Consider the following 25596-nt stretch of genomic DNA (forward strand, 5'->3'; position numbering starts at 1 on the left):
GCCACGTTGTGCCAACAGTTGATAACTTAAAAGGCACAAGATTCTGAAATCCTTGGCTTTGGTGAAAAGAAACATAAAAGACAAAACATGCCAATATCGATGGATTAACACAACACATGCAAAGCCTCTGTGGGGCAAGTGTTCTCTCTGCAGCCCTCAGTGATTTGGAGTGGAATGTCCCGTGGAATTCTCTGTGATGACGGGACTTTTTAACATCTGCTCTGTCCTTCATGGCACCTGGCCACATGATGCTACTGAGCCCTTGAAATATGGTGGGTGTGGCTGAAGAACTGAATGCTTTACTTCATATACTTGTGAGTCATTGTTTGTACCTCGTGACGGGGTAACTACTTTATCGGCTAGTGCAGATCCAGACTAGGGGGATCTTGTCCTGTTTCTACCCCAGGAACCCTAGCACCCTCAGGGCACACGGCTGGGAATGGGTTGAACGGGCTTCCTCGATGGCTCAGTGGTGAAGAATCTGCCTGCGAATGCAAGAGATGTGAGAGACGAAGGTTTGATCCCTGGGTCAAGAAGATACCCTCGGGAAGGGAATGGAAACCCACTCCAGAATTCTTGCCTGGAGAATCCCATGCAGAGAGGAGCCTAGTGAGCTACACACCATCCATGGGGTCACAAAGAGTCGAAAATGACTGAATTGCCTTAGCATGCACACACGCAGCCTCATGTGGCAAGTGGCAACACACTGGATATCTCAAACAGAATATACTTCATCTTTCTTTGGCCCACTTGCATTGCTTTGATTATTGTTTCATGGAAAGCATTTTGTTTTAAATGTAGCAGTGTGCACATGTCAATCTTAAAGTTCCAATCTATCTCTCCCCCCATCCTTCCCCTCTGTAACTCTAAGTTTCTTCTCTCAGTCTTCAAGTCTGTTTCTGTCTTGTAAACAAGTTCATCCTTGTAAACTATTACTGAACAGAGGTTTTTATAATGGCTTTCTTTTATTTTAAACTGAATAATTTGAAGACTCAACTTGCAAATTTTTATGCTTTACTGGAATTTTCTTTTTTTTACTTTTTATTTTTACTTTATTTTGCTTTACAATACTGTATTGATTTTACCAAACATTGACATGAATCAGCCACGGGTGTACATGAGTTCCCAATCCTGAACCCCCCTCCCACCTCCCACCCCATATAATCTCTCGGGATCATCCCCGTGCACCAGCCCCAAGCATCCTGTATCCTGTATTGAACATACACTGGCGATTCATTTCTTACCTGACAGTAAATGTTTCAACTATTCTCCCAAATCATCCCATCCTCTCCCTCTACCACAAAGACCAAAGTCAATTCTGTACATCTGTGTCTCTTTTGCTGTCTCACATAGAGGGTTATCATTACCATCTTTCTAAATTCCATATATATGTGTTAGTATACTATATTGGTGTTTTTCTTTTTGGCTTACTTCACTCTATATAATCGGCTCCAGTTTCATCCACCTCATTAGAAATGATTCAAATGTATTCTTTTTAATGGCTGAGTAATACTCCATTGTGTACATGTACCACAGCTTTCTTATCCATTCATCTGCTGATGGACATCTAGGTTGTTTCCTTGTCCTGGCTATTATAAACAGTGCTGTGATGAACATTGGGGTACCCCTGTCTCCTTCAATTCTGGTATCGTCGGTGTGTATGCCCAGCGGTGGGATTGCTGGGTCATAAAGCAGTTCTATTTGCAATTTTTTTAAGGAATCTCTACACTGTTCTCCATAGTGGCTGTACTAGTTTGCATTCCCACCAACAGTGTAGGAGGGTTCCCTTTTCTGCACACCCTCTCCAGCATTTATTGCTTGTAGACTTTTGGATTGCAGCCATTCTGACTGGTGTGAAATGGTACCTCATTGTGGTTTTGATTTGCATTTCTCTGATAATGAGTGATGTTGAGCATCTTTTCGTGTGTTTGTTAGCCATCCGTATGTCTTCTTTGAGAAATGTCTATTTGGATCTTTGGCCCATTTTTTTATTGGGTCGTTTATGTTTCTGGAGTTGAGCTGCATAGGTTGCTTGTATATTTTTGAGATTAGTTGTTTGTCAGTTGCTTCATTTGCTATTATTGTCTCCCATTCCAAAGGCTGTCTTTTCACCTTGCTTATAGTTTCCTTTGTTGTGCAGAAGCTTTTAATTTTAATTAGGTCCCATTTGTTTATTTTTGCTTTTATTTCCAGTATTCTGCGAGGTGGATCATAGAGGATCCTGCTGTGATTTATGTAGCAGAGTGTTTTGCCTATGTTCTCCTCTAGGAGTTTTATAGTTTCTGCTCTTACATTTAGATCTTTAATCCATTTTGAGTTTACTTTTGTGTATGGCATTAGAAAGTGTTCTAGTTTCATTCTTTTGCAAGTGGTTGACCAGTTTTCTCAGCACCACTTGTGAAAGAGATTGTCTTTAATCCATTGTATATTCTTGCCTCCTTAGTCAAAGATAAGGTGTCCACAGGTGTGTGGATTTATCTCTGGGCTTTCTATTTTGTTCCATTGATCTATATTTCTGTCTTTGTGCCTGTACCATACTATCTTGATGACTGTGGCTTTGTAGTAGAGCCTGAAGTCTTGCAGGTTGATTCCTCCAGTCCCATTCTTCTTTCTCAAGATTGCTTTGGCTATTCGAGTTTTTTTGTATTTCCATACAAATTGTGAAATTATAAGAGACTACCATCAGCAATTATATGCCAATAAAATGGACAACGTGGAGGAAATGGACAAATTCTTAGAAAAGTACAACTTTCCAAAACTGAACCAGGAAGAAATAGAAAATCTTAACAGACCCATCATAATTCGGAAATTGAAACTGTAATCAGAAATCTTCCAGCAAACAAAAGCCCAGGTCCAGACGGCTTCACAGCTGAATTCTACCAAAAATTTCGAGAAGAGCTAACACCTATCCTCCTCAAACTCTTCCAGAAAATTGCAGAGGAAGGTCAACTTCCAAACTCATTCTATGAGGCCACCATCACCCTAATACCAAAACCTGACAAAGATGTCACAAAAAAAGAAAACTACAGGCCAATATCACTGATGAATATAGACTCAAAAATCCTTAACAAAATTCTAGCAATCAGAATGCAATAACACATTAAAAAGATCATACACTTTGACCAAGTGGGCTTTATCCCAGGGATGCAAGGATTCTTCAATATCCACAAATCAATCACTGTAATTCACCACATTAACAAATTGAAAAATAAAAGCTATATGATTATCTCAATAGATACAGAGAAGGCCTTTGACAAAATTCAACATCCATTTATGATAAAAACTCTCCAGAAAGCAGGAATAGAAGGAACATACCTCAACATAATAAAAGCTATATATGACAAACCCACAGCAAACATTATCCTCAATGGTGAAAAATTGAAAGCATTTCCCCTAAAGTCAGGAACAAGACAAGGGTGCCCACTTTCACTGCTACTAGTCAACATAGTTCTGGAAGTTTTGGCAATAGCAATCAGAGAGAAAAAGAAATAAAAGGAATCCAAATTGGAAGAGAAGTAAAACTCTCACTGTTTGCAGATGACATGAAAACCCATGAAACTCTACATAGAAAACCCTAAAGACTCCACCAGAAAATTACTAGAGCTAATCAATGAATATAGTGAAGTTGCAGGATATAAAATCAACACAGAGAAATCCCTTGCATTCCTATACACTAATACTGAGAAAGTAGAAAAAGAAACTAGGGAACCAATTCCATTCACCAATGCAATGGAAAGAATAAAATACTTAGGAATATACCTATCTAAAGATACTAAAGACCTATATATATAAAATTATAAAACACTGGTGAAAGAAATCAAAGAGGACACTAATTGATGGAGAAATATACCATGTTCATGGATTGGAAGAATCAACATAGTGAAAATGAGTATACTACCCAAAGCAATCTACAGATTCAATGCACTCCCTATCAAGCTACCAGCGTCATTTTTCACAGAGCTAGAACAAATAATTTCACAAGTTGTATAGAATTTTCAAAAAAGTAGTATGATCGTGGTACCCTACCCTGTATGAACAATTGATTAGAATGCCTTCTCCCAAAAGGTTAGATAGGTAAAATAGAGTGTTAGAATAGTCAGGGGATTACTAAGATGTGTGGGATTTTTGAAGACGATCCTATAATTCTTGGACTCCACTCTTAACTTCAGAGCTGCTGGGCTGCTTTGGAGGAGAAGAAGGAGTGCCCATGGAGGAACTGCTTTAAAAAGAGATGTAGCTCTTCAATTTATAACACTATGTGTGCTCAAAGGATGGGGCCACGTCAGGGTCAGCATGGTCTTGGTTTACATTGAATTCCTCATAGAGACTGGTATCGGCGAAGAGGGGCATGGGACTCACGGGAGTGGGAGTGAACAGTCTCTCAGAGAGGGTCCTGTAGTTCAAGTGGACGAATATCACATCCTTTGCTGATGGGTCCTGAGAGGAAGGAGATGTGAATGATGGAATGAAATTCGATTTTCTAATGCTGGAGCATTGGGCACATTGGAGGGGCTCGGGCTACAGCAAGGGTTTGGGCTGGGAGGATCCACCTCGCCATTCACTATTCTGTCTTCCTTGTGCTCTCCTTCCGTGATGGAAAAATCTGGGATTGGAAGAGAGTCAAGGCTTTCAGGGAGGGGAGGGAGGGAATTCTTCTAGACCTCTATATCTTTGGTGGGGACATCAAACCCAAAAAAAGCAGCTGTGTGCCCCCAGGTTGCTGAGTCTCTTTACTCCACTAAATTTAAAAAACAAAACAAAAACCGTCCCATATATAAGCCCAGCCACTGACGGACTCTCTCAGGAATCTGTGCAAACCCACGGAGCCCATCCTACACCTTCCGTTATGGACCGTCCTCTAATGTGTATCAGCAGATTCCCAAGATCATAAAGGGGAGAAGAACAGGTGACTGTGGTTGAAGAGAAGAACAGGACTTGGAACATCCCTGGTGGCCCAAGGATTAACAGTCAACCTTCCAGTTGAGAGAGCGTGGCATCTACCCCTGGTGGGAGAACTGAGATCCCACATGCCTTGAAGCAACTATACTCAATGCTGCAACTGCTGGGCTTGCAAACTCTGGAGCCTTCAACTGCACCCCAGCACCGCAATGAGGATCCCCTATGTTGCAGCAGAGACCTGATGCAGCTAAGAATAAATTAACACATATTTTCATAAAAAAAACAGGGTTTTTTAGTTCTCTGGAAGATATTCCCTCAGGGATTACAACAATGGAAATCAGTTTTTAACCTACAGGAATTGAAAACGCCATTCTCTGCTATGAGCCCACCTCCCCCTGGGTCAGAATATGCTGTGCTTCCCTTTCAGACTTACGACTGTGGGTAGAGCACCAGTGACAGTTTGGCTCTTCATACTTACTTTGTGGGTAAGCAGTGACAGACAAGAACAGCGAGGAAGATGCTGGTATAGATGAAGGCTACGGAGAGCCTAAGGAGAAGGTGCAGCTGGCTGGAGTGGCCTTGAAGAAGCCTTGCTTCTGCCAACAAGCCAACGGAAGAAGGTCTGGTTATCCATTACATACGCCCTGCCCCTACACACAGGAGTTATTGTATCCTTGTGTCGAAGGGTGTCAGCAGCTCTCAACCTGATCAGTATGGTCTCCACTTCCCAGGAGGCACCAAAGCATCCAGGAGAGATGCTAGCAGTGGATGAAGTAAAGAGGCCATGCAAGACCAGCAGTGGTCTGAAACCAGGTCCCCTGGGCACCAATGCAGTTTTCCTCTGCTGCCCGTATGACAAGGCATGGTGCTTTCGCATGAATGGGACTGTTTTAATCCTCCATATATTTCCCCCTCCATCCACATATGCCTGGAATGGAATCCTCAAGAAGACACATTTCTATTTCTGAACTGTGGAATGTTTAGTTCAGAAAACACGAGCAGAGGAATAGGACATACTGAAGGTGCTCCCTAAAATCCTCCCCTTGCCCCCATCCTTCCCCAAAGATGCTGGTGGAGCGAGATTCAGCAGCTCCCTTAAGCATGGGGTCAAGTCACCCTGTCTTGCTTTGTTCAAAGTAGAAATTCCCAGTCCCAGAGAATGATAAACACAATGTACCCTCTGGTTCTAATACAAACCATGATCTCAAATGCTGACATGACAAGGACATTGAGGAGCACAAAGTCACAGAACTGGGAGGTGGTAAAACCAACACTCACACTGGGACCCTCTGTCTTCTCAGAAATTTGCTGAAATAGGAGACTGTCTTGCTTACCTTCTGTGGTGTGTGGATCCATGGTTGATGGGCAACTACTTGTAGTGGATCCTAGGGGAGAAAAGCCAGAAGAGGTGAACAGTAACCTTCTTCATACCCACTGAATGAGGACTCTTGTTTCTGGAAGGTTGACCTCCTGCCTGTCCTTGACTCTGTCATCCCTCAGAGCACTGATGGGGGAGGGGAGAGCTTCTGGTCCCTCCCTGTGAATGCACTGAGTAGACCCTCCATCCTGGAGAAGGGATGGTGGAAGGAGGTGGGAAGGATATGCCTGATGGTGAAAGACAGTTGTAAGCTAGAGATATCCTCTCTGCTTCGGGAACGAGTGTCTGTGCTCCTAAATTGGAAAATCACCTGTATGTCAGAGGTACTTCTGGAAAAACATAAAGAGCAGGGGGCCAAGGCAATCTCTGATCTTCCCAAATCAGCCCAGCCTCTCCTCCCCCTGAGTCTACCCTGACCCTTTTCTTTTTTGCCTGGGTAGACAGGACTCTGATGTGAACCATCCATACAGGAGGTGGAAGAGGGTTGAGATGCCATCTACTATCTCTCCTCTTCTCTGGTTCTCATTGCCTCCATTTCTCCAGAAATGCTATGGTTCCCCTGACACCAACATGGAGCCCTTGAAATAGAGCTCATGATACAGTAAGATGTTATGCAAAACCCCAAATGGACTATTTGCCCAGTGCAATCTCATTTTCTATATTGTAAAGTTTGGGACTCTTCATGAGTTCTTTAGGCAAGAATGCTGGAATGGGTTACCATTTCCTCCTACAGGGGACCACGTTTTCTCAGGACTCTTCACTATGACCCTTCAGACTTGGGTGGCCCTGCATGACTGGCTCATAGCTTCCCTGAAGTACGAAGGCTCCTTCACCACTAAAAGGCTGTGATCCATGAGGAGGAGTTAGTGAAGGACAGAGGAGTCTGTCGTGCTCCAGTCCACAGAGTGGCAAAGAGTTGGACACAACATACTGACTGAACAGGAACAAGAAAGCATGGGCCAGGAAGCGGTTCCTCACCTGTGACAGACAGGAACAGTGGGTCACTGGGGTCTGACCATGAGTAGGGAGAGCGCGTGAAGGAGCCGTAGCACCTGTAGACCCCGCTGTGGGCTGGGGTCCCAGGACCCAGAGGGAACTCTGCCTGGAGGGCTCCACGGGGCCCCCACCCTACAGAGAGCAGGTGCCCAAGGTCCTCCGTCTCCTTGAGCAGATGGAACTGGTCAAAGGCACTCTCCGAGCTGCAGACCAAGGTCACGTTCTCTTCTGACCTCACCAAAGGGCCCCCCTGGGCTGAGAGTGAGGGTTTCCTGGACCGACCTGGAAGGAAGACAGCTTGATCTCAGAGCACAAAGTAACTCTAGTCCTACATAGAGGACTAAAGCCGGAAGTTTGCAACAAGAGAGGCACTGCAGTGAGAAGGCCGCCCACCGCCAGGAGAGAAAGCCCCACAGCAAGGGACACCCGGCACAGGGAAAACTTCAGAAATAACTGTAAAAATGGAGTGTCATTTAAAATCCTCTTGAACAAATTAATAGTTTTTAAAAAGGATTGTCATTTAACATCCACTTTTAAAGAAAGAGTATATACCTATATGAATAAGTGAATCACTCTGTTGTACAACAGGAATTCACAACATCTTATATCAACTAGACTTCAACAAACATAACTAAAAAATAAATTAAAAAAAAAAAAAACGTGTGGTTCTCGTGAAATAAATGGAGCTACTAACTACTGCTGGGACCATCAGAAAACATGGCATTGACCCAGAAGAAGAGATTATGGAGTGGAAATTGCCAGAATCTCATTCAAACTTAGGCTGTCTCATTCTTGAGGGCTTGTTCAGGGATGCCATGCCCACCCACAGGGGCTGGAAGGGACTCCTCAGGGACTCCTGGAGGGTTGGAGGGACCACTCCCTCCTCTTTGTGTAGAAGGATGCATTAAACTAAGAGCCTGAGCAATGTCAGGGTGTCGACCTCCATCTCGGTCACCCAGGGGCCGGACTACAAGGGTGTCTGGTACCACATGTGCTGCTGACAGAGGAAGGGAGCTCTGACATGAAAGCGGGAAACCAATCCCTTAACCAGCCATCAGTGGCTGCCTGAGGGGGATCTGCCTGCGTCCCTGCTCTGGTACATTTTTCTCCATTGGTCATTCTTTCACGTTCTCGCTCCTTCCCTCTGTCACCGGCTGTGTCTTCCCCTTAGCACACGGCAGGGACTCTGTTCTCTTTTCCCTTCTGCTTTCACACCTCCTCTCTCTCCGGTTTGTTCCCTCTCCCGAGTCTGTGAGTGTCTCTGCACACCTGTCATTCTCTCCTGGTACTGACGCTGGACTGGACACAACACCTTCTGTGACACAGAGAGCAGAAGGCACTGGTCTGGCCACACTCACCTGAGATGATGATGTCCACGGGGTCGCTGGGAGCTGACCACACATAGGGGGAGTGGCTGAAAGAGCCATAGCATCTGTAGGTGCCTGCACTCGCCAAAGTCATGGGGCCAATGGAGAAGTCAGCTGGGACATGCCCACCAGTGAGCATCTGTCCACGTCTCTGGAAATTCCCTGTGCTATTTTCTTGGTGCAGGATAAACTCGTCAAACCACAGCAGTGAGTGACAGCGGAGGGTCACATTCTCTCCTGCACGCATGAGAGGGCTGGGGTGGGCTGAGATGGAGGGTTTTGTGAAGACACCTAGGAGCAAAGAGCTTGTGAGCTGCAGTGAGTCACCCCACCTCGGCGCTTCTCCTGACATCTGAAGGTGTGAAAACTGTCCCTGTGAACCATCAAAGCCAATTACCCTTCCTGTCTTTTCTGTTCCATTTTCTTTAGCCTTGTTCTCAGGCTCTGGCTCATGCTTTTCTGTTTCTCTTTGCTCAAGACCTCCAGCCTCCTCTGTGTTTATTCTAAGCTCTTTAGCTGTTGCATCTGCTCTCAGCTTCATGCATGCATACTCAGACACTTCAGTCCTATCCAACTCTGCAACCCCATGAACCATAGCCTACCAGTCTCCTCTACCCATAGGATTCTCCAGGAGAGAATACTGGAGTGGGTTGCCATGCTCTCAGCTTCATCCTGTCCCTAATATGTGTGGTGGGGAGCTGGGTGGTTCTGACGATGCATTCCCTGGCTCCATTCACACTCATCTAGAATGTGGGTGATGACTGGCAGGAGATTGGAAAGGAGGTGGAGAAAAAAGGGAACATTTCCCCATCTGTGACCCCCACCTCATGCCTCTGGAGACATTCCTGGTACTCCTCCCTGGGGCTCCAACTCCTTCACATGGGATTACAGCTCCCTAGTGGGTATCAGGTGCTGGATCAGGGTCATTCCCATCCTCCCTAGTGACAGGCAGTGGCAGTATCCTGTCTAACTAATGCCTAGGGAGGCTCCTCCTTGCTTTGCCAGAGCATCCCATCTACTCAACACCCTGAGTTTAAACTCTCAGAGTAGATTCTCTTTCCTGGTTCATTCCTGGCTGGAAATCCTGAGTAAATCATGGACAAGGTAAAGAACTTGGACCTCGGATGGGATTGCCTGCATAGACGGCTGTCCCGGGCTGGGCTGGACCCCTCCTACCTGTGACCACAATCTGCAGGGGGTCACTGTGTCTGGAAAACTCAAAGGGAGACCTGGAGAATCCGGAACATGTGTAGGACCCGGCATGTTCTCTGGTCACCGGGCCGAGGGTGAAGTTGTTGAAATGATTTCCATGGAGCTCGGGCAAACTGGCCCCATCTGTTTTGAACAGTCTGAATATCTTAAATGGAGAACGGAAGTGACACTGAAGAGTCACAGTCTGTCCTAAGGGAACCATGGGGCTTGGCCAGGCTGACAAAGAGGGCTTGTCATATTCACCTAGGAGAGAAGGAGTCACAGGTTTTGAGAAGAAAATAGGAACATTCCCCTCTCTCCAGTGTTCTTGTTGGAGCACTTCCCCTTCAGTTCTTCCAAGGCACCAACCCTAAAGTGTATCACCCTGATACTCAAGGACACCTGGGGCTGGGGGACAGACAGAGACACAGTCAACCCAGGACAGACATCACAAAGATCCTAAGAATATGATTCTCAGCAGTGATTCTTATCAGGAGAAGAACAACTCCTTGGGTTGACAAAATGTTGAAAACTCTCTCAAAACACAAAACACTGGGGATTCCTGGGTGGTTCGGTGGTTAGGACTCAGCACTTTCTCTGCCAAGGGCCCGGATTGAATCCCTAATCATGGAACTGAGATCCTGCATGCTGTACGATGCAGGCAAAAGAAACACCACCAAAAAACTGATGCATGGAAAAGAAGTGGGAGGGCTTCCCTGTTGGATTTGTTGTAGCTCACACGGTAAAGAAACTTCCTGCAATGAAGGAGAGCACGGTTCAGTCCCCAGGTAGGGAAGATCCCCTGGAGAAAGAAATGGCAACCCCCTCCAGTATTCTTGCCTGAAGAATCCCATGGACAGAGGAGCCTGGTGAGTTACGGTTCATGGGGCCACAAAGAGTCGGACATGACTGAGTGACTAACAGTAACACAGGTAACAAGTGAAAAAGCCACTTGACTGAAAAGAAGGAAATAAAGCTTGAAGCTGGCTCCTTTGTTAGCTAACCAACAACAAATGTGTGACAAGGTCCAGGTGGCCCTGCCTGAGGAGCAGACCCTTCCCTGGGTTCAGGTCCAGTGGGCTTCCTGCAGATGCTGTTGTTAAGGCCCAGCTGGAGATGCCATGAGCCAGCTTGTAGGGGAGGGTCTGTGGGCTGCAGCCTCTTGTTCCCCTCTCATGATAGAAATGGCACTCACTGGGCCGAGCTCCCAGCTCCCAGACTTCATACTGTGGCTTCAGGTCCAGAGTCCAGAGCTGGGCTAACCTCTGGGGAGGGTGAAGATGGGTACCAAGGCCAATAGGAGGACCTGGGATCCACAGGGTATGCGGCTCTCACTGTACTCACACGGGTCTCACCCCGGCCCCTAGTGTCATCTGCATCAGCCACAACTGCTCTGCTCAACAGAGAAATAAGGGATAGGGAGGACTCACCCACAGCTGCCCAGGTCCTCAGACTCACACAGAATCCTAGAAGGAAAAGCACATCAGATATGGCTTGTCCCGATGGACCCCGCACTCTTTGCACCCTCATGCAGGGAACCTGGTCAGTGGTGTGAAGACCTCCTAATTTCCACCATAACCCTCTCCAACCGTGTCTTTCTGGACTCACCGAGACTCAGGAGGCTGAGGAGTGTGGGGCACATGGCTCTGCTTCTGTGAGATAGGAGGCAGAACTGAGCAAAGCTGACAGAGTCACAGGATGCGGAAGCGGTCAGTGTTGTTGGTACAGTCAGCCTGGTTCATGTCACATGGGAAGATGGCTAGCCTCTTCTCAAAGCCAGGGATGGAAGTCGGACTTGAGCCGCATCACGGAGCATGCCTCATGACCCGATCGTCACATTTTGTTTCTCTAAACACTGGAAACCTAAGAGGATTCGAACAGATCTTGCTGCCTTTAGGAAGTAGTAACTGTGATTCAGTATATACCATGAAGGATGCTTTTCCCAAGCTCATGATAAATCTCATTAACCTTAACTCTTCACAGAAGAGAAACCACATGTTCCCACCTGGTATGTTAGGCTCAGTGCAGGTCGCCAATTAAAAACTCATTAATAGAGACTTTGATTCTGCATTCTTATGAGAGGACCAGACATGCATATTATGGCTCTTTGATAATACGAAAAAATTCTCACTGTAGTATATGTGATTAAGGAACTAACTGTGTTAGTTTCAGGTGTACTGCAAAATGACTCAGTTATACATATACATGCATCTCTTGCTTTCAAATTCTTTTCCCACTTAGGTAGTTACATATTAAGTAGAATTCTCTGTTTTATACAGTAGGTCCTTGTTGGTCATCCATTTTAAATATAGCCGTGTGTATATGTCAATCCCAAACTAACAATATATCCTCCCCCTGACACTATCCCCCCTGGTAACCATAAGTTCCTTCTCTGTGAGTCTGTTTTGTAAGTAAGTTCATTTTTTCAGACGTCACAAGTAAGCGATATCATGTGATATTTGTCTTTCTCCAACTCTTCATCTGAAATTATTCTGCCATACAGCAAATTGATTCAGCTCTACATATATATTCTTTTCCATAATGATTTATGGCAAGATACTGAATAGAAATCCCTCATTCTTTATCCATTCCATACATAAATTCCATCTGCTAATCCCAAGCCTCCAGTCCTTCCCTCCTTGGCAACCACAATCTTGTTCTGTATGTCTGTGAGTCTGTTCCTGTTTCATTGATATGTCCCTTTTAGATTCTACATATGGGTGATATCAGATGAAAGCTGTTTTTCTCTTTCTGTCTCCTTCCAGTGATATGTTAATCCCCAGGTCCATCCATGCTGCTGCTAATGGCATGATTTCATGTTTTAAATGTCTGAGTAGTATTCCATTCTCTGTGTGTATAAGCACATGCATCTTCTGTATCCATTCATCTCTTGATGGACAATTAGGCTGTTCCCATGTCTTGGCTATTGTAAGTTTTGCTGCTATGAACATAGAGGTGCATCAGTCTTTTCAAGGTAAATTTTTTTTCCAGGTATATGCTAAGGACTGGAATTGTTAGATCACATGGAAAGTCTGTTTTTACTTTTTCTGAGGGAGTGCCATACCGTTTTCCACAGTGGCTGCACCAGTTTACACTCCCCCAACAGTGTAAATGGGTTTCCCTCTTCTCCTCATGCTCTCCAGCATGTTATTCATCAACTGTCTAATTATGGCCGTTTTGATCGGTATGAGGTGGTACCTCATTGCAGTGTTTATTTGCCTTTCCTACTAATTAGCAATGCTGAGCATCTTTTCATATGCCTGCTGGCCATCTGCGTATCTTGTTTTAAGCCACAGATATCAGCTGTGAGAGTGACGTCTATGGATTTTGTCTAAAATGAATGACACCTCTGCCAAAGTCTCATGAATGTGCTCTGAGTCCAACCTCACATTGTCTGTCAAGGGACAGAGTGATGAGGTCTTCAGGAGAGGAAAATAGTGACTTTATTTGGAAAGCCAGCAGACCAACAAGATGGTGAACTTGTGCCCCAAAGAATCATCTTATTTGAGTTAGATGGGCTTTTCGGGGAGTGAGAGGGATGGTCAAACAGTGTTTATTGAATGTAAAACAACCCTAGCCCATGGGGAAGAAAGTTCCAGGAAGAAGAGAGAACAATACAGATTAAACACCTACATAAGAACTCACACTTTCACACTTACATACACACACTAAAAGAGGAGGAGGTGTGGCTGGTTGTTGCAGTGCTTTAATTAACTTGTTAATGTCTGTGCTGGCTCTTCGTCGCTGTGCACAGGCTTTCTCTAGGTGCGGGAAGGGGGCTGCTCTTTGCTGTGGAGCAGGGTCTCTCATCGCCGTGGCTTCTCTTGTTGTGGAGCACCCGCTCTAGGCACATGGGCTTGTGGCCCACGGGCTTAACTACCCCAGGGCATGTGGAATCTTCCCATTCCTGGGATTGGGCCTGTGTCCCCCATACAGGCAGGAAGATTCCGAATGACTGGACCACCAGGGAAGTCCTGTTGCAAGCTTTTTTTCCCCTTAATTTATTTATTTTTAATTTTAGGCCAATTACAATACTATGATGGCTTCTTCCATGCATCAACATGGATCAGCCATAGCTATACTTATGTCCCTTCCACTGTGGAAATCTTTTAATTCTGGAATCCTTTGTTCTTCAAGCTGTCCATGCAGGTCTGGTCATAATGTCCATTTAAGCCCCTGACAAGACAAAAGGTTCTGTCTGTTCTGCCATTTTTTATCTCTATATGAATGGGAAAGTACTATACCTTTCAAGTTCAGAGCCTTGAGAATAGTTTAGTCCCTCAGTCATGTCTGACTCTTTGTGATCCCATGGACTGCACCACCCCAGGCTCCTCTGTCCATGGGGTTCTCCAGGCAAGAATACTGGATGGGTTGCCATTTTCTTCTCCAGGAGATCTTCCCAGTCGAGGGATTGACTCAGGTCTCCTGTGTTGCAGACAGATTCTTTATCCTCTGAGTCACCAGGAATGCCCACCAGTAACACAATGCGATTCAATATCTCCTCCATCAATTACCATTGCCATTGTTTTCCATTTATTTTAATGTGGACATGGTGGGATTTTCGCATCATGCTTTCACTCTCAGTGTAGCATAACACTGACGTGGAATATACCATAAATTAAAAAATAGAAGTATGAATACAAAGCTAGATTTCTAATTAAAAAAAAAGATATGCAACAAGCAGCAAAGATTTACTGTATAGCACAGGGAACTATAGTCAATATCTTGTAATAACCTAAGATGGAAAATAATTTGAAAAATAATGTATGCATATTTGTATAATTGAAAATCACCTTGCTGTGGAACTGAAACATTGTAACTCAACTACACTTCAATAAACTATGTATATGATGAGATTAAAAATAAAACCAGTAGTATAAATAAATTTTAAAATAAGATGAAAGAAAATGAAGTCACTCAGTCATGTCTGACTCTTGGCAACCCTATGGACTGTAGGCTGGCAGGCTCCAATGTTCATGGGATTTTACAGGAAAGAATACTGGAAGTCATTGCCATTTCCTTCTCCAAACAGTGCAGGCCAACTGCAGCATCCTCCCTGATGGCCTGTGTGCTCACTCTCACATTCCAGCTCTGCATACGGTGTAATCACATGGGCACCCTGAGCTGCCCCAGAGTCTCAGCCCAGATGGTGAGTTTGTGGAAGGTCCCTGGAAGGAAGTCAGAGGCTAAGTCCCAGGACGTCCCCACCCCTCCCTTCCCAGCTCAGCTCAGGAGCCCTTCCAGGTTTCACCAGCATCACTCTAGAATCCCAGTGTCCCGACCTCACCCCACACCAAGTTCCTGGGACTCAAGTGAGACATATGTCCCAGGAGACCCGGGAGGACACACCTGCATGGTTTAGGGTCCCTTGGCCCAGACTCAGCCCTGGACGTGAGAGATTTGCCACCGAAAGCTTGGGCTGATTCTCTCCCCATCTGGATCCCTGGCCCCTCCAGCTGCCTGAGCCATGTGGTTCCCGTGAGCTGGGGGCAAGGTGGGCGTCCCGTGCCCTCCTGCCGCCCCCTCCCTGCCCTGCACATCTGGCTGAGGAGGAGAAGCTCAGAGAGGATGGAAGGCATCTCTGCAGCTCTGAGTGCTCAGCACCCCCCCTCTCCCCCACCCCCCGTACAGATGAGAACTCCACGGGGCCCTAGAGGTCAAACAGGATGTGGTTCCTGGGGGGCTGCTGCCAACCCTCGGGGTTCCCACGGCCATGGACTCGCAGCAGGGGGCAGCCCCTCTGTGGACCTGGCTCAGATGTCTCCAGGCAGGGCTCAAGAGGCATCTCAGCACAGACTTGAGGTATCAGCTCTTTCTCTTTAAATGTCTTTATTGAAAATACTAATTTCATGATTTATTTTTAATTTATGGATTTTCCTATATTGTATTTTCTTTTCCTTGTATGTATGCACTGCCAAGTTTTTTGAACATCTAACATTTTTTAAAAAATTTATGTATAATTGGCTTACAATATTATATTAGTTACAGATGTATTACAAAGTATTCAGTATTTTCATAGATTATACACAATACAAAATTTATAAAATATTGACTATATTCCCTGTGCTGGAGATTATAGCCCTGTGGCTTATTTATTTTATAGATGGTTGTTGGTGTTTTATAATCCACTCTACGTACTTTGCTGCCCCTCACAGCCACCCCTCTCCCCACTCCCCTCCGGTAACCACTAGTTTGTTCTTTGAATCTGTGAGTCTGATTCTCTTTTGTTATATTTGTTCATTTATTTTATTTTCTTAATACTTATTTTTGTTTATCTGGCTGCATCAGATCTGAGATGTGGAACATGGTATCTTTTTAGTTGTAGCTTATGGGATCTTGTTCCCTGACCAGGGACTGAACCTGGACCCCCTGCATAAGGAACCTAGCGTCTTAGTCATTGGACCATCAAGGAAATCCCTATTTGATTTTTAGATTCCACATATAAGTGAAAACATACAGCATTTCTCTTTCCCTGTCTGACTTATTTCACTAAGCATAATGCCCTCCAAGTCAATCCATGTTCTAAAAAGCCAGGACTTTGTTCTTTTTAGAAAGCTAAGGGGGCTTCCCTGGAGGCTCAGTGGTACAGAATCCACCTGCCATCGCAAGAGACCGAGAGACCTAGGTTCTATGGGCCGAGAAGATCCCCTGGAGAAGGGAATGGAAATCGATTTCAGTATTCTTGCCTGGAGAATCCCATGCACACAGGAGCCTGGGCGGCTACAGTCCATGGGTTGCAAGAGTCAGACATGACTGAGTTGACTTAGCATGCATGTATTCAGCCTCATATGGTAGTGGCACCACACTGGCTATCTCAAACAGAGTATTCTTCATCTTTTTATTTTGCCAACTAGCATTATTATTTTTTCATGGAAAGCATTTTATTTTAAATATAGCAGTGTTCACATGTCAATCCCAAACTCCCCTCTATCTGTCCCATCACTCTTCCCCTCTGGTAACTCTAAGTTTGTTCTCTAAGTCTACAAGTCTGTTTTGGCCTGTAAATAAGTTTACCCTTGTAAAATGTTCCTGAAGAGGAGTTTTCTTTTATTGGTTTTCTTTTATTTTAAACTGAATAATTTGAAGAATCAACTGGCAAGGTTTTTATGCTTTATTAGAATTGTAGAAAAAGTAGGGTGATCATGATAAGCTACCCAGTATGAGCGATTGATTCTAGCATCTTGCAAAACAGTGAAATAGTTACAATAGTCCTGGAATAGCCAGGAGATTATTAAGAGGTGGTGAGGGTTTTGAAGACATTACCATAATTCTTGGACTCCATTTCTCACCTCAGAGCTGCTGGGCTGCTTCGGGGGAGAAGGAATGTCCACGAGGAACCCCTTTAACAAAGATCTAGGTCCTTAATTTGTAACACTCTGTGTGCTCACAGGATGGGGACAGCTCAGGGCGCAGCACGGTCTTTGTTTATGTTGAATTCCTCATAGGTAATGGGCTCGGCAGAGGGATGCATGGGCCTCAGGGGAGCAAGGAGTGGACTGTCTCTTGGAGAGGGTCCCAAGGTCCAAGTGAGTGTATATCACGTCTTCTGCTGCAGAGTCCTGAGAGGAGAGAGGTGAGAATGATGGACTGAAACGTGATCTTCAAAGGCTGGGCCGCTGGGCATTGGAGGGGCTCAGAACTACACAAGGGTTTGGGCTGGGAGGACTCACCTCGCCATTCACTGTTCTGTCTTCCATGGGCTCTCCTTCCATGATGGAAACATCTGTGAATGGAAGAGAGTCAAGGCTCTTCAGGGTGGATGCAGTTATTCCAGACCTCCGTAACTTTGATAGTTACATCAAAGGCAGAAAAAGGCAGGGGTGTGTTCCAGGTTGCTGAGCCTGTCTTTTCCACTAAATGAAACAAAACAAAACATTCCATGTTCAAGCCCAGCCATTCATGGACTGTCTCAGGAACCTGTGCAAACCCACGGACCCATCCAACATCCTCCATTGTGGACCAAGCTCTTCTACATATCAGCAAAGTCCCAGGATCATGCAGGACAGGAAAACGGATGGCTGTAGTTGAAGGGAAGAACAGGACTTGAAATGTCCCTGGTGGCCCAGGGATTAAGAGTCAACCTTCCAGTTCAGGGAGCGTGGGTTCTATCCCTGGTGGGAGAACTGAGATCCCACATGCCTTGAAGCAACTATCCTTAATGCTGCAACTGTTGAGCCCACGAGCTCTGCAGCCTTGAACTGCATTCCAACTCCACAATGAGGATTCCCCATGCTGCAGCCAAGACTTGATGCGGCCAAGGATAAATCAATACATATTTTCATAAAAAGAACAGCATTCCATGGGTCTCTGGAAGTTGTTCGATCAGGGATTACAACAATGGAAATCAGTTTTTAACCTACCAGAAGTGAAAATGCCATTCTCTGCAATGAGCCCACCACCCCCTGGGTCAGATGATGCTAATTTTGCAAATTCAGACTTACGATTTGGGGTAGAACACCAGTGACAGACAAGAGCAGTGAGGAAGATGCTAGTAGAGGTGAAGGCTATGGAGAGCCCAAGGACAATGTACCATGTGCTGGAGTGTTCCTGAGGAAGCTGTGTTTCTGCCAACAAGCAGATGGAAGAAGGCCTGGGTATTTGTTGCACATGCTGTGCCCTACACACTGGATTTACTGTATTCTTTCATCAAACTGTCAGTATCTATCAACCTGATTGGTTATGGTCTCCACGTCCCAGGAGGTACCAAAGCATCCAGCAGAGATGCTAGCAGTGGATAAAGTAAAGAGGCTGTGCGAGACCAGCAGACGTCTGAACCAAGGTCCCCTGGGCACTGATGCAGCTTTTCTCTGCTGCCCCGTATGACAAGGCATGGTGTTTTTGGTTGAATATGACCCTTTAATCCACAATACATTTTCCCCTCCATCCACATAGATCTGGAATGGAGTCCTCAAGAAGATACGACACTTATTTCTGCCCTGTGGAATGCTTAGTTCACAAAACACTAACAGAGGAATAACACATATATAAGGTGCTCCCTAAAATTCCCCGATTGCCCCGTGATCCTCCGGAAAGATCCTGGCAGAGGGAAGTTAAGCAGCTCCCTTAGTATGGGGTTAGGTCACTCTGACCCGCTTCGTTCAATTTAGAAATTCCCAGTCACACTGTCAGATGCTCAATGCCCCCTCTGGGTCTAGGCAGACCATGGACTCAAATGCTGACATGACAGGGACATTGAGGAGCCCAAAGTTACAGAGCTGGGAGGTGGCAGAACCAACACTCACACAGGAGCCCTCTGTCTTCTCAGAAACTTGCTGAGACAGGAGACCGTCTTGCTTACCTTCTGTGGTGTGTGGACCCATGGTTGACGGGCAAGTACTTGTAGTGGATCCTAGGGGAAAAAGTCAGAAGGGTGAATGGTAACCTTCCTCATACCCACTGAATGAGGACTATTCTTTCTGGAAGGTTGACCTCGTGCCCGTCCTTGACTCTGTCATCCCTCAGAGGACTGATCGGGGAGGAGGGGACTTCTAGTCCCTCCCTATGAATGCACTGAGTAGATCCTCCACCCTGGAGATGTGATGGTGGAAGGAGGCGGGAAGGATGTGCCTGGTGATGAAAGACAGCTGTGAGCTAGAGACATCCTCTCTGCTCCAGGAACGAATGTCTGTGCTCCTTAATCGGTAATCACCTGTGTGTTAGAGGTGCTTCTGGGAAAACACTAAGAACAAGGAGCCAAGGCAACCTCTGATCTTCCCAAATCAGCCCAGCTTCTCCTCCTCCTGGGTCTACCTTGACCCTTTTCTGTATTTGCCTGGATAGACAGGACTCTGCTGTGGAGCATCCATACAGGAGGTGGAAGAGGGTTGAGATGCCAACTACCATCTCTCTTCCTCTCTGGTTCTCAATGCTTCAATTTCTCCAGAAGCCCTAAGGTCCCCTGACAGCAACACGGAGCCCTTGTATTAGAGCTCATGATACAGTAAGATGTTCTGGGAACAGCCAAATGGACCATTTGCCCAGTGCAATCTCATTCACTATAATGTAAATCACGGGACTCTTCATCGGTTCTCAATGCAAGAATGCTGGAGTGGGTTGCCATTTACTCCTCCAGGAGACCACCTTTAGTCAGTACCCTTCCATATGACCCATCTGTCTTGGGTGGCCCTGCATGACTGGCTCAGAGCTTCCCTGAGGTAAGAAGGCCCCTTCACCACTACAAGGCTGTGAACCATGAGGAGGAGATAGTGAAGGACAGAGGAGTCTGTCGTGCTCCAGTCCAAAGGGTGGCAAAGAGTTGCACACAGCATAGTGTCTGAACAGGAAGAACAAAGCATGGGCCAGGAAGAGGTTCCTCACCTGTGACAGACAGGAACAGTGGGTCGCTGGAGTCTGACCACGAGTAGGGAGAGTGAGTGAAGGAGCCGTAGCACCTGTAGACCCCGCTGTGGGCTGGGGTCCCAGGACCCAGAGGGAACTCAGCCTGGAATGCTCCATGGGGGCCCCAACCTCCAGCGAGCAGTGGCCCAAGGTCCTCCTCCTCCCTGAGCAGATGGAACTGGTCAAAGGCGCTCTCGGAGCTGCAGACCAAGGTCACGTTCTCTCCTGACCTCACCACGGGGCCCTCCGGGGCTGAGAGAGAGGGTTTCTTGAACCGACCTGGAAGGAGGAGACCTTGATCTTAGACCACAAAGTAACTGTAGTCCTAAATAGAGGACAAAAGCTGGAAGTGTGCAACAAGAGAGGCACTGCAGTGAGAAGGCCGCCCACCACCAGGAGAGAAAGACCCACAGCAAGGGATACCTGGCCCAGGGAGAAATCAGAAATAACTGTAAAAATGGAGTGTCATCTATAATCCCCTTGAACAAATTGATAATTTTTAAAATGGATTGTCATTTAATGTCCTTTTTAAATGAAAGACTATATATATGTATATGAATAACAACCTCTCTGTTGTACAACAAGAATTAACAACATGTGAAATCAACTAGACTTCAACAAAGAAAAATAAAAAAGAAATTTAAAAAATCAAACATGGGTGGTTCTCTTGAAATAAATGGAACTTACCAATTACTGCTGGGACCATCAGAAAACATGGTATTGACCCAGAAGAAGAGATTATGGAGTGGAAATTGCCAGAATCTCATTCGATCTTTGACCATCTCATTCTTGAGGGCGGGTTCAGGGCTGCCATGCCCATCCCCAGGGGTTGGAAGGGACTCCTCAGTGGGAGGGTTGGAGGGACCACTCCCCACTCTTTGTGCAGAAGGATGCGTTAAACTGCAAGTCTGAGCAACTTCAGGGTGTCAGCCTCCATCTCAAACACCCAGGGGCTGGACTGCAGGGCGTCTGGTACCACAGTGTGTGGCTGACTGAGGAGGGAGCTCTGACATGAAAGCGGGAAACCAACCCCTTACCCAAACATCTTGGGCTGCCTGAGTGGGGAACTGCCCGCATCCCTGCTCTGGTACTTCTTTCACGTTCTTGCTTCTTCACTCTGTCACCGGCTGTGTCTCTCCTTAGCACACGGCAGGGACTCTGTTCTCATTTCCCTTCCGCTTTCACACCTCCTCTCTCTGCTTTGTTCCGTCTCCCGAGTTTGTGAGTGTCTCTGCACGCCTGTCATTCTCTCCCTGTACTGATGCTGGACTGGACATTAGACCTTCTGTGACACAGAGAGCAGAAGGCACTGGTCTGGCCACACTCACCTGTGATGATGATGTCCACGGGGTTGCTCGGGGATGACCATTCATAGGGTGTGTGTCTGAGAGAGCCATAGCATCTGTAGGTGCCCACACTCACCGAAGTCACGAGCCAATGACGAAGTCAGCTGGGGCATGCCCACCAGTGAGCATCTGTCTACGTTTCCGGAAATTTCCTGTGTATTTTCTTGGTGCAGGATAAACTTGTCATACAACTGTTGTGAGTGACAGCGGAGGGTCACATTCTCTCCCACATGCATGAGGGGCCTGGGGTGGGCTGAGATGGAGGGTTTTGTGAAGACACCTAGGAGCAAAGAGATTGTGAGCTTCAGTGAGTCACCCCACCTTGGCGCTTCCCCTGACATCTGAAGGTGTGAAAAATGTCCCCGTGAAGCAGCAAAGCCAGTTACCCTTCCTGTCTGTTCTGTTGCATTTTCTTCAGCCTTGTTCTTGGGCTCTGGCTCGTGCTTTTCTGTTTCTCTTTGCTCAAGACCTCCAGCCTCCTCTGTGTTTATTCTAAGCTCTTTAGCTGTGGGATCTGCTCTCAGCTTCAGGCATGCATACTCAGACACTTCAGTCCTGTCCAACTCTGCAACCCCATGAACCATAGCCTGCCAGGCTCCTCTGCCATAGGATTCTCCAGGAGAGAATACTGGAGTGGGTTGCCATGCTCTCAGCGTCATCCTGTCCCTAATATGTGTGGTGGGGAGCTGGGTGATTCTGACGATGCATTCCCTGGCTCCATTCACACTCATCTAGAATGTGGGTGATGACTGGCAGGAGATTGGAGAGGAGGTGGAGAAAAAAGGAAATATTTCCCCATCTATGACCCCCACCTCATGCCTCTGGAGACATTCCTGGTACTCCTCCCTGGGGCTCCAACTCCTTCATATGGGATTACAGCTTCCTAGTGGGTGGCAGGTTCCCATCCTCCCTGGTGTCCGGCAGCGGCAGCATCCTGTCTAACTAATGCCTAGGGAGGCTCCTCCTTCCTTTGCCAGAGCACCCCATCTATTGAACATCCTGAGTTTAAACTCTCAGAGTGGGTTCTCTTTCCTGATTCATTCCTGGCTGGAAATCCTGAGTAAATCTTGGACCACATAAGGAACTTGGACCTAGGATGGGATTGCCTGCATAGACGGCTGTCCCGGGCTGGGCTGGAACCCTCCTACCTGTGACCACAATCTGCAGGGGGTCACTGTGTTGGAAAACCCAAAGAGAGACCTGGAGAATTGGAACATGTGTAGGACCCGGCACGTTCTCTGGTCACCGGGCCAAGGGTGAAGTTGTTGAAATGATTTCCATGGAGCTCGGGCAAACTGGCCCCATCTGTTTTGAACAGTCTGAAACTCTTAAGAGGAGAATGGAAGTGACACTGAAGAAGGGAACCATGGGGCTTGGCCAGGCTGACAAAGAGGGCTTGTCATATTCACCTAGGAGAGAAGGGGTCACAGGTTTTGAGAGGAAAATAGGAATGGTCCCCTCTCCCCACTGGTCTTGTTGGAGTGCTTCCCCTTCAATTCTTCCAAGGCACCAACCCTAAAGTGCATCACCCTGATACTCAAGGACACCTGGGGCTTGGGGACAGACGGAGACACAGTCAACCCAGGACAGACATCATGGAGATTCTAAGAATATGAATCTCAGCAGTGATTCTTACCAGGAGAATAACTCCTTGGGTTGACAAAATGTTGAAAACTCTATCAAAACACAAAACCTGGGGATGCCTGCGTGGTCTGGTCATTAGGACTCAGCACTTTCTCTGCAGAGGGCCCAGGTTGAATCCCTAATCATGAAACTGAGATCCTGCATGCTGTACGATGCAGGCAAAAGAAACACCACCAAAAAATGATGCATGGAAAAGAAGTGAGAGGGCTTCCCTGTTGGATTTGTTGTAGCTCAAATGGTACAGAAACTTCCTGCAACGCAGTTGAGCGGGGTTCAGTCCCTGGTAGGGAAGATCCTCTCAAGAAGGAAATGGCAACCCCATACAGTATTCTTGCCTGGAGAATCCCATGGACAGAGGAGCCTGGTGAGCTACAGTCTGTGGGGACACGACTGAGTGACTAACAGTAACACAGGCAACAAGTGAAAAAGCCACTTGACTGAAAAGAAGGAAATGAAGCTTGAAGCTGGCTCCTTTGTTAGCTCACCAACATCAAATGTGTGACAAGGTCCAGGTGGCCCTGCCTGAGGAGCAGACCCTTCCCTGGGCTCAGGTCCAGCGGGCTTCCTGCAGATCCTGTTGTTAAGGGCCAGCTGGAGATGCCATGAGCCAGCTTGTAGGGGAGGGTCTGTGGGCTGCAGCCTCTTGCTCCCCTCTCATGATAGAAATGGCACTCTGTGGGCCTAGCTCCCAGCTCCCAGACTTCACACTGTGCCTTCAGGTCCAGAGTCCAGAGCTGGGCTAACCTCTGGGGAGAGTGAAGACCTGGGATCCACAGGGCACAGGGCTCTCACTGTACTGACACAGCATTCTCACCCTAGTCCCCATTTGTCCTCTGAATAAGCCTTAAATGCTCTGCTCAACAGAGAAATAAGGGATAGGGAGGACCACTCACAGCCGCCCAGATCCTCAGACTCACACAGAATCCTAGAAGGAAAAGCATGTCAGATATGGCTTGTCCGGATGGACCCCACAGTCTTTGCACTCTCATGCAGGGAACCTGGTCAGTGGTGTGAGGACCCCCCAATTTCCACCGGAACCTGCTTTAACCATGTATTTCTGGACTCACCGAGACTCAGGAGGCTGAGGAGTGTGGGGCACATGGCTCTGCTTCTGTGAGACAGGAGGCAGAACTGAGCAAACCTGACAGAGTCACAGGATGCGGAAGGCAGGCGGTGTTGTTGGTGCAGTCAGCCTGGTTCATGTCACATGGGAAGATGGCCAGCCTCTCCTCACGCCAGGGATGGAAGTCTGACTTGAGCTGCATCACAGAGCATGCCTCATGGCCCGATCGTCACTTTTTGTTTCCCTAAACAGTGTAAACCTAAGAGGATTCGAACAGATCTTGCTGCCTTTACGAAGTAGAAACGGTAGTTCAGTGTATAGCATGCAGGAAGCTTTTCCCAAGCTCATGATAAATCTCATTAACCTTAACTCTTCACAGAAGACAAACCACATGTTCCCACCTCGTATGTCAGGCTCAGTGCAGGTTGCCAATTAAAGACTCATTAATAGAGACTTTGACTCTGCATTCTTATGGAGGACCAGACATGCATATTATGGTTCTTTGAAAATATGAAAAAGTGCTGCATTGTAATATATGCGACTAAGGAACTAACTGTTAGTTTCAGGTGTACAGCAACGTGACTCAGTTATACATATACATGCATCTGCTGCTTTTCAAATTCTTTTCCCACTTAGGTAGTTACAGAATATTAGGTAGAATTCTCTGTTTTATACAGTAGGCCCTTGTGGTCATGCATTTTTAATATTGCCGTGTGTATATGTCAGTACCAAACTTACAATATAATGCCCCCCCCCCCGATTCTATCCCCCTGGTAACCGTAAGTTCCTTCTCTGTGAGTCTGTTTGTAAATAAGTTCATTTTCTTAGATGTCACAAATAAATGATATCATCTGTTATTTGTCTTTCTCTGCCTCTTCTTCATCTGTAATTATTTCATGACTATGAGTGGAGACTTTGCACACACAACACTCTCTCTGTCTCTCTCTTCCTCCCTTTCCAACCAAAGGACCACACATGTACACAAAGATAACGTGTGTAAAGGTGACTGTGATGTTTTTTGGGAGGCGGATTTGTTCTGCCTGAAAAGGTGGACCACCTTGCTTCCTCGATACTCAGATGAACACAAAATATGTCAAGTAAAGACTCCCAAGCTCCAGAATGCTTGAGTGAGGGGTGTGTCCACAACAATCAACTCCAAACTGGGACACAATGACCCAGCTGTGTCAGGACTTCAAGGGCAGACATACACCCAGCTCAGCTGTTGCTCAGAGACAGGAAAGAACATCAGTCAGGGCAGCGATTCCACACCGTTTTCCTGGGGGTGGGGGTCGTTAAGATTTGTGACGCTCCCTAAGTAATAAATCTGGTCTCCTCTTGATCATTATATATGTAATGGAGTAACAGTACTGTCAC

At 46.5% G+C, this 25596-nt stretch overlaps 1 protein-coding gene and 1 pseudogene across 1 annotated transcript; both read right to left on the reverse strand.

Annotated features, from left to right (window-relative positions):
- Nucleotides 1-1023: 1023 nt before the first annotated feature.
- Nucleotides 1024-11473, reverse strand: LOC138419310 (putative killer cell immunoglobulin-like receptor-like protein KIR3DX1). The gene is made up of 8 exons (XM_069552032.1): nt 11440-11473; nt 11262-11297; nt 9817-10095; nt 8632-8931; nt 7256-7555; nt 6234-6284; nt 5378-5495; nt 1024-4437 (listed from the first exon to the last, which is right to left on the reverse strand). Exons 1-8 carry the CDS (start codon nt 11471-11473, stop codon nt 4416-4418), a joined length of 1140 nt encoding a protein of 379 aa, XP_069408133.1. The 3' UTR covers nt 1024-4415.
- A 5674-nt stretch (nt 11474-17147) lies between these two features.
- On the reverse strand, nt 17148-24260 carry LOC138419308 (putative killer cell immunoglobulin-like receptor like protein KIR3DP1; annotated as a pseudogene).
- Between the last annotated feature and the right edge of the window lie 1336 nt (nt 24261-25596).

This window comes from Ovis canadensis, chromosome 14 (genome assembly GCF_042477335.2).
Source record: "Ovis canadensis isolate MfBH-ARS-UI-01 breed Bighorn chromosome 14, ARS-UI_OviCan_v2, whole genome shotgun sequence".
NCBI classification, from domain to species: Eukaryota; Metazoa; Chordata; class Mammalia; order Artiodactyla; family Bovidae; genus Ovis; species Ovis canadensis.

Coding starts and splice junctions, on each gene's coding strand:
- LOC138419310 (XM_069552032.1), bottom strand. CDS start 11,473: ATGTGCCCCACACTCCTCAGCCTCCTGAGTCTCG. Junction 11,298..11,439: donor CCTCAGCCTCCTGAGTCTCG/GTGAGTCCAGAA, acceptor TTTTCCTTCTAG/GATTCTGTGTGAGTCTGAGG. Junction 7,556..8,631: donor CGTGGACATCATCATCTCAG/GTGAGTGTGGCC, acceptor TCTTCCTTCCAG/GTCGGTCCAGGAAACCCTCA.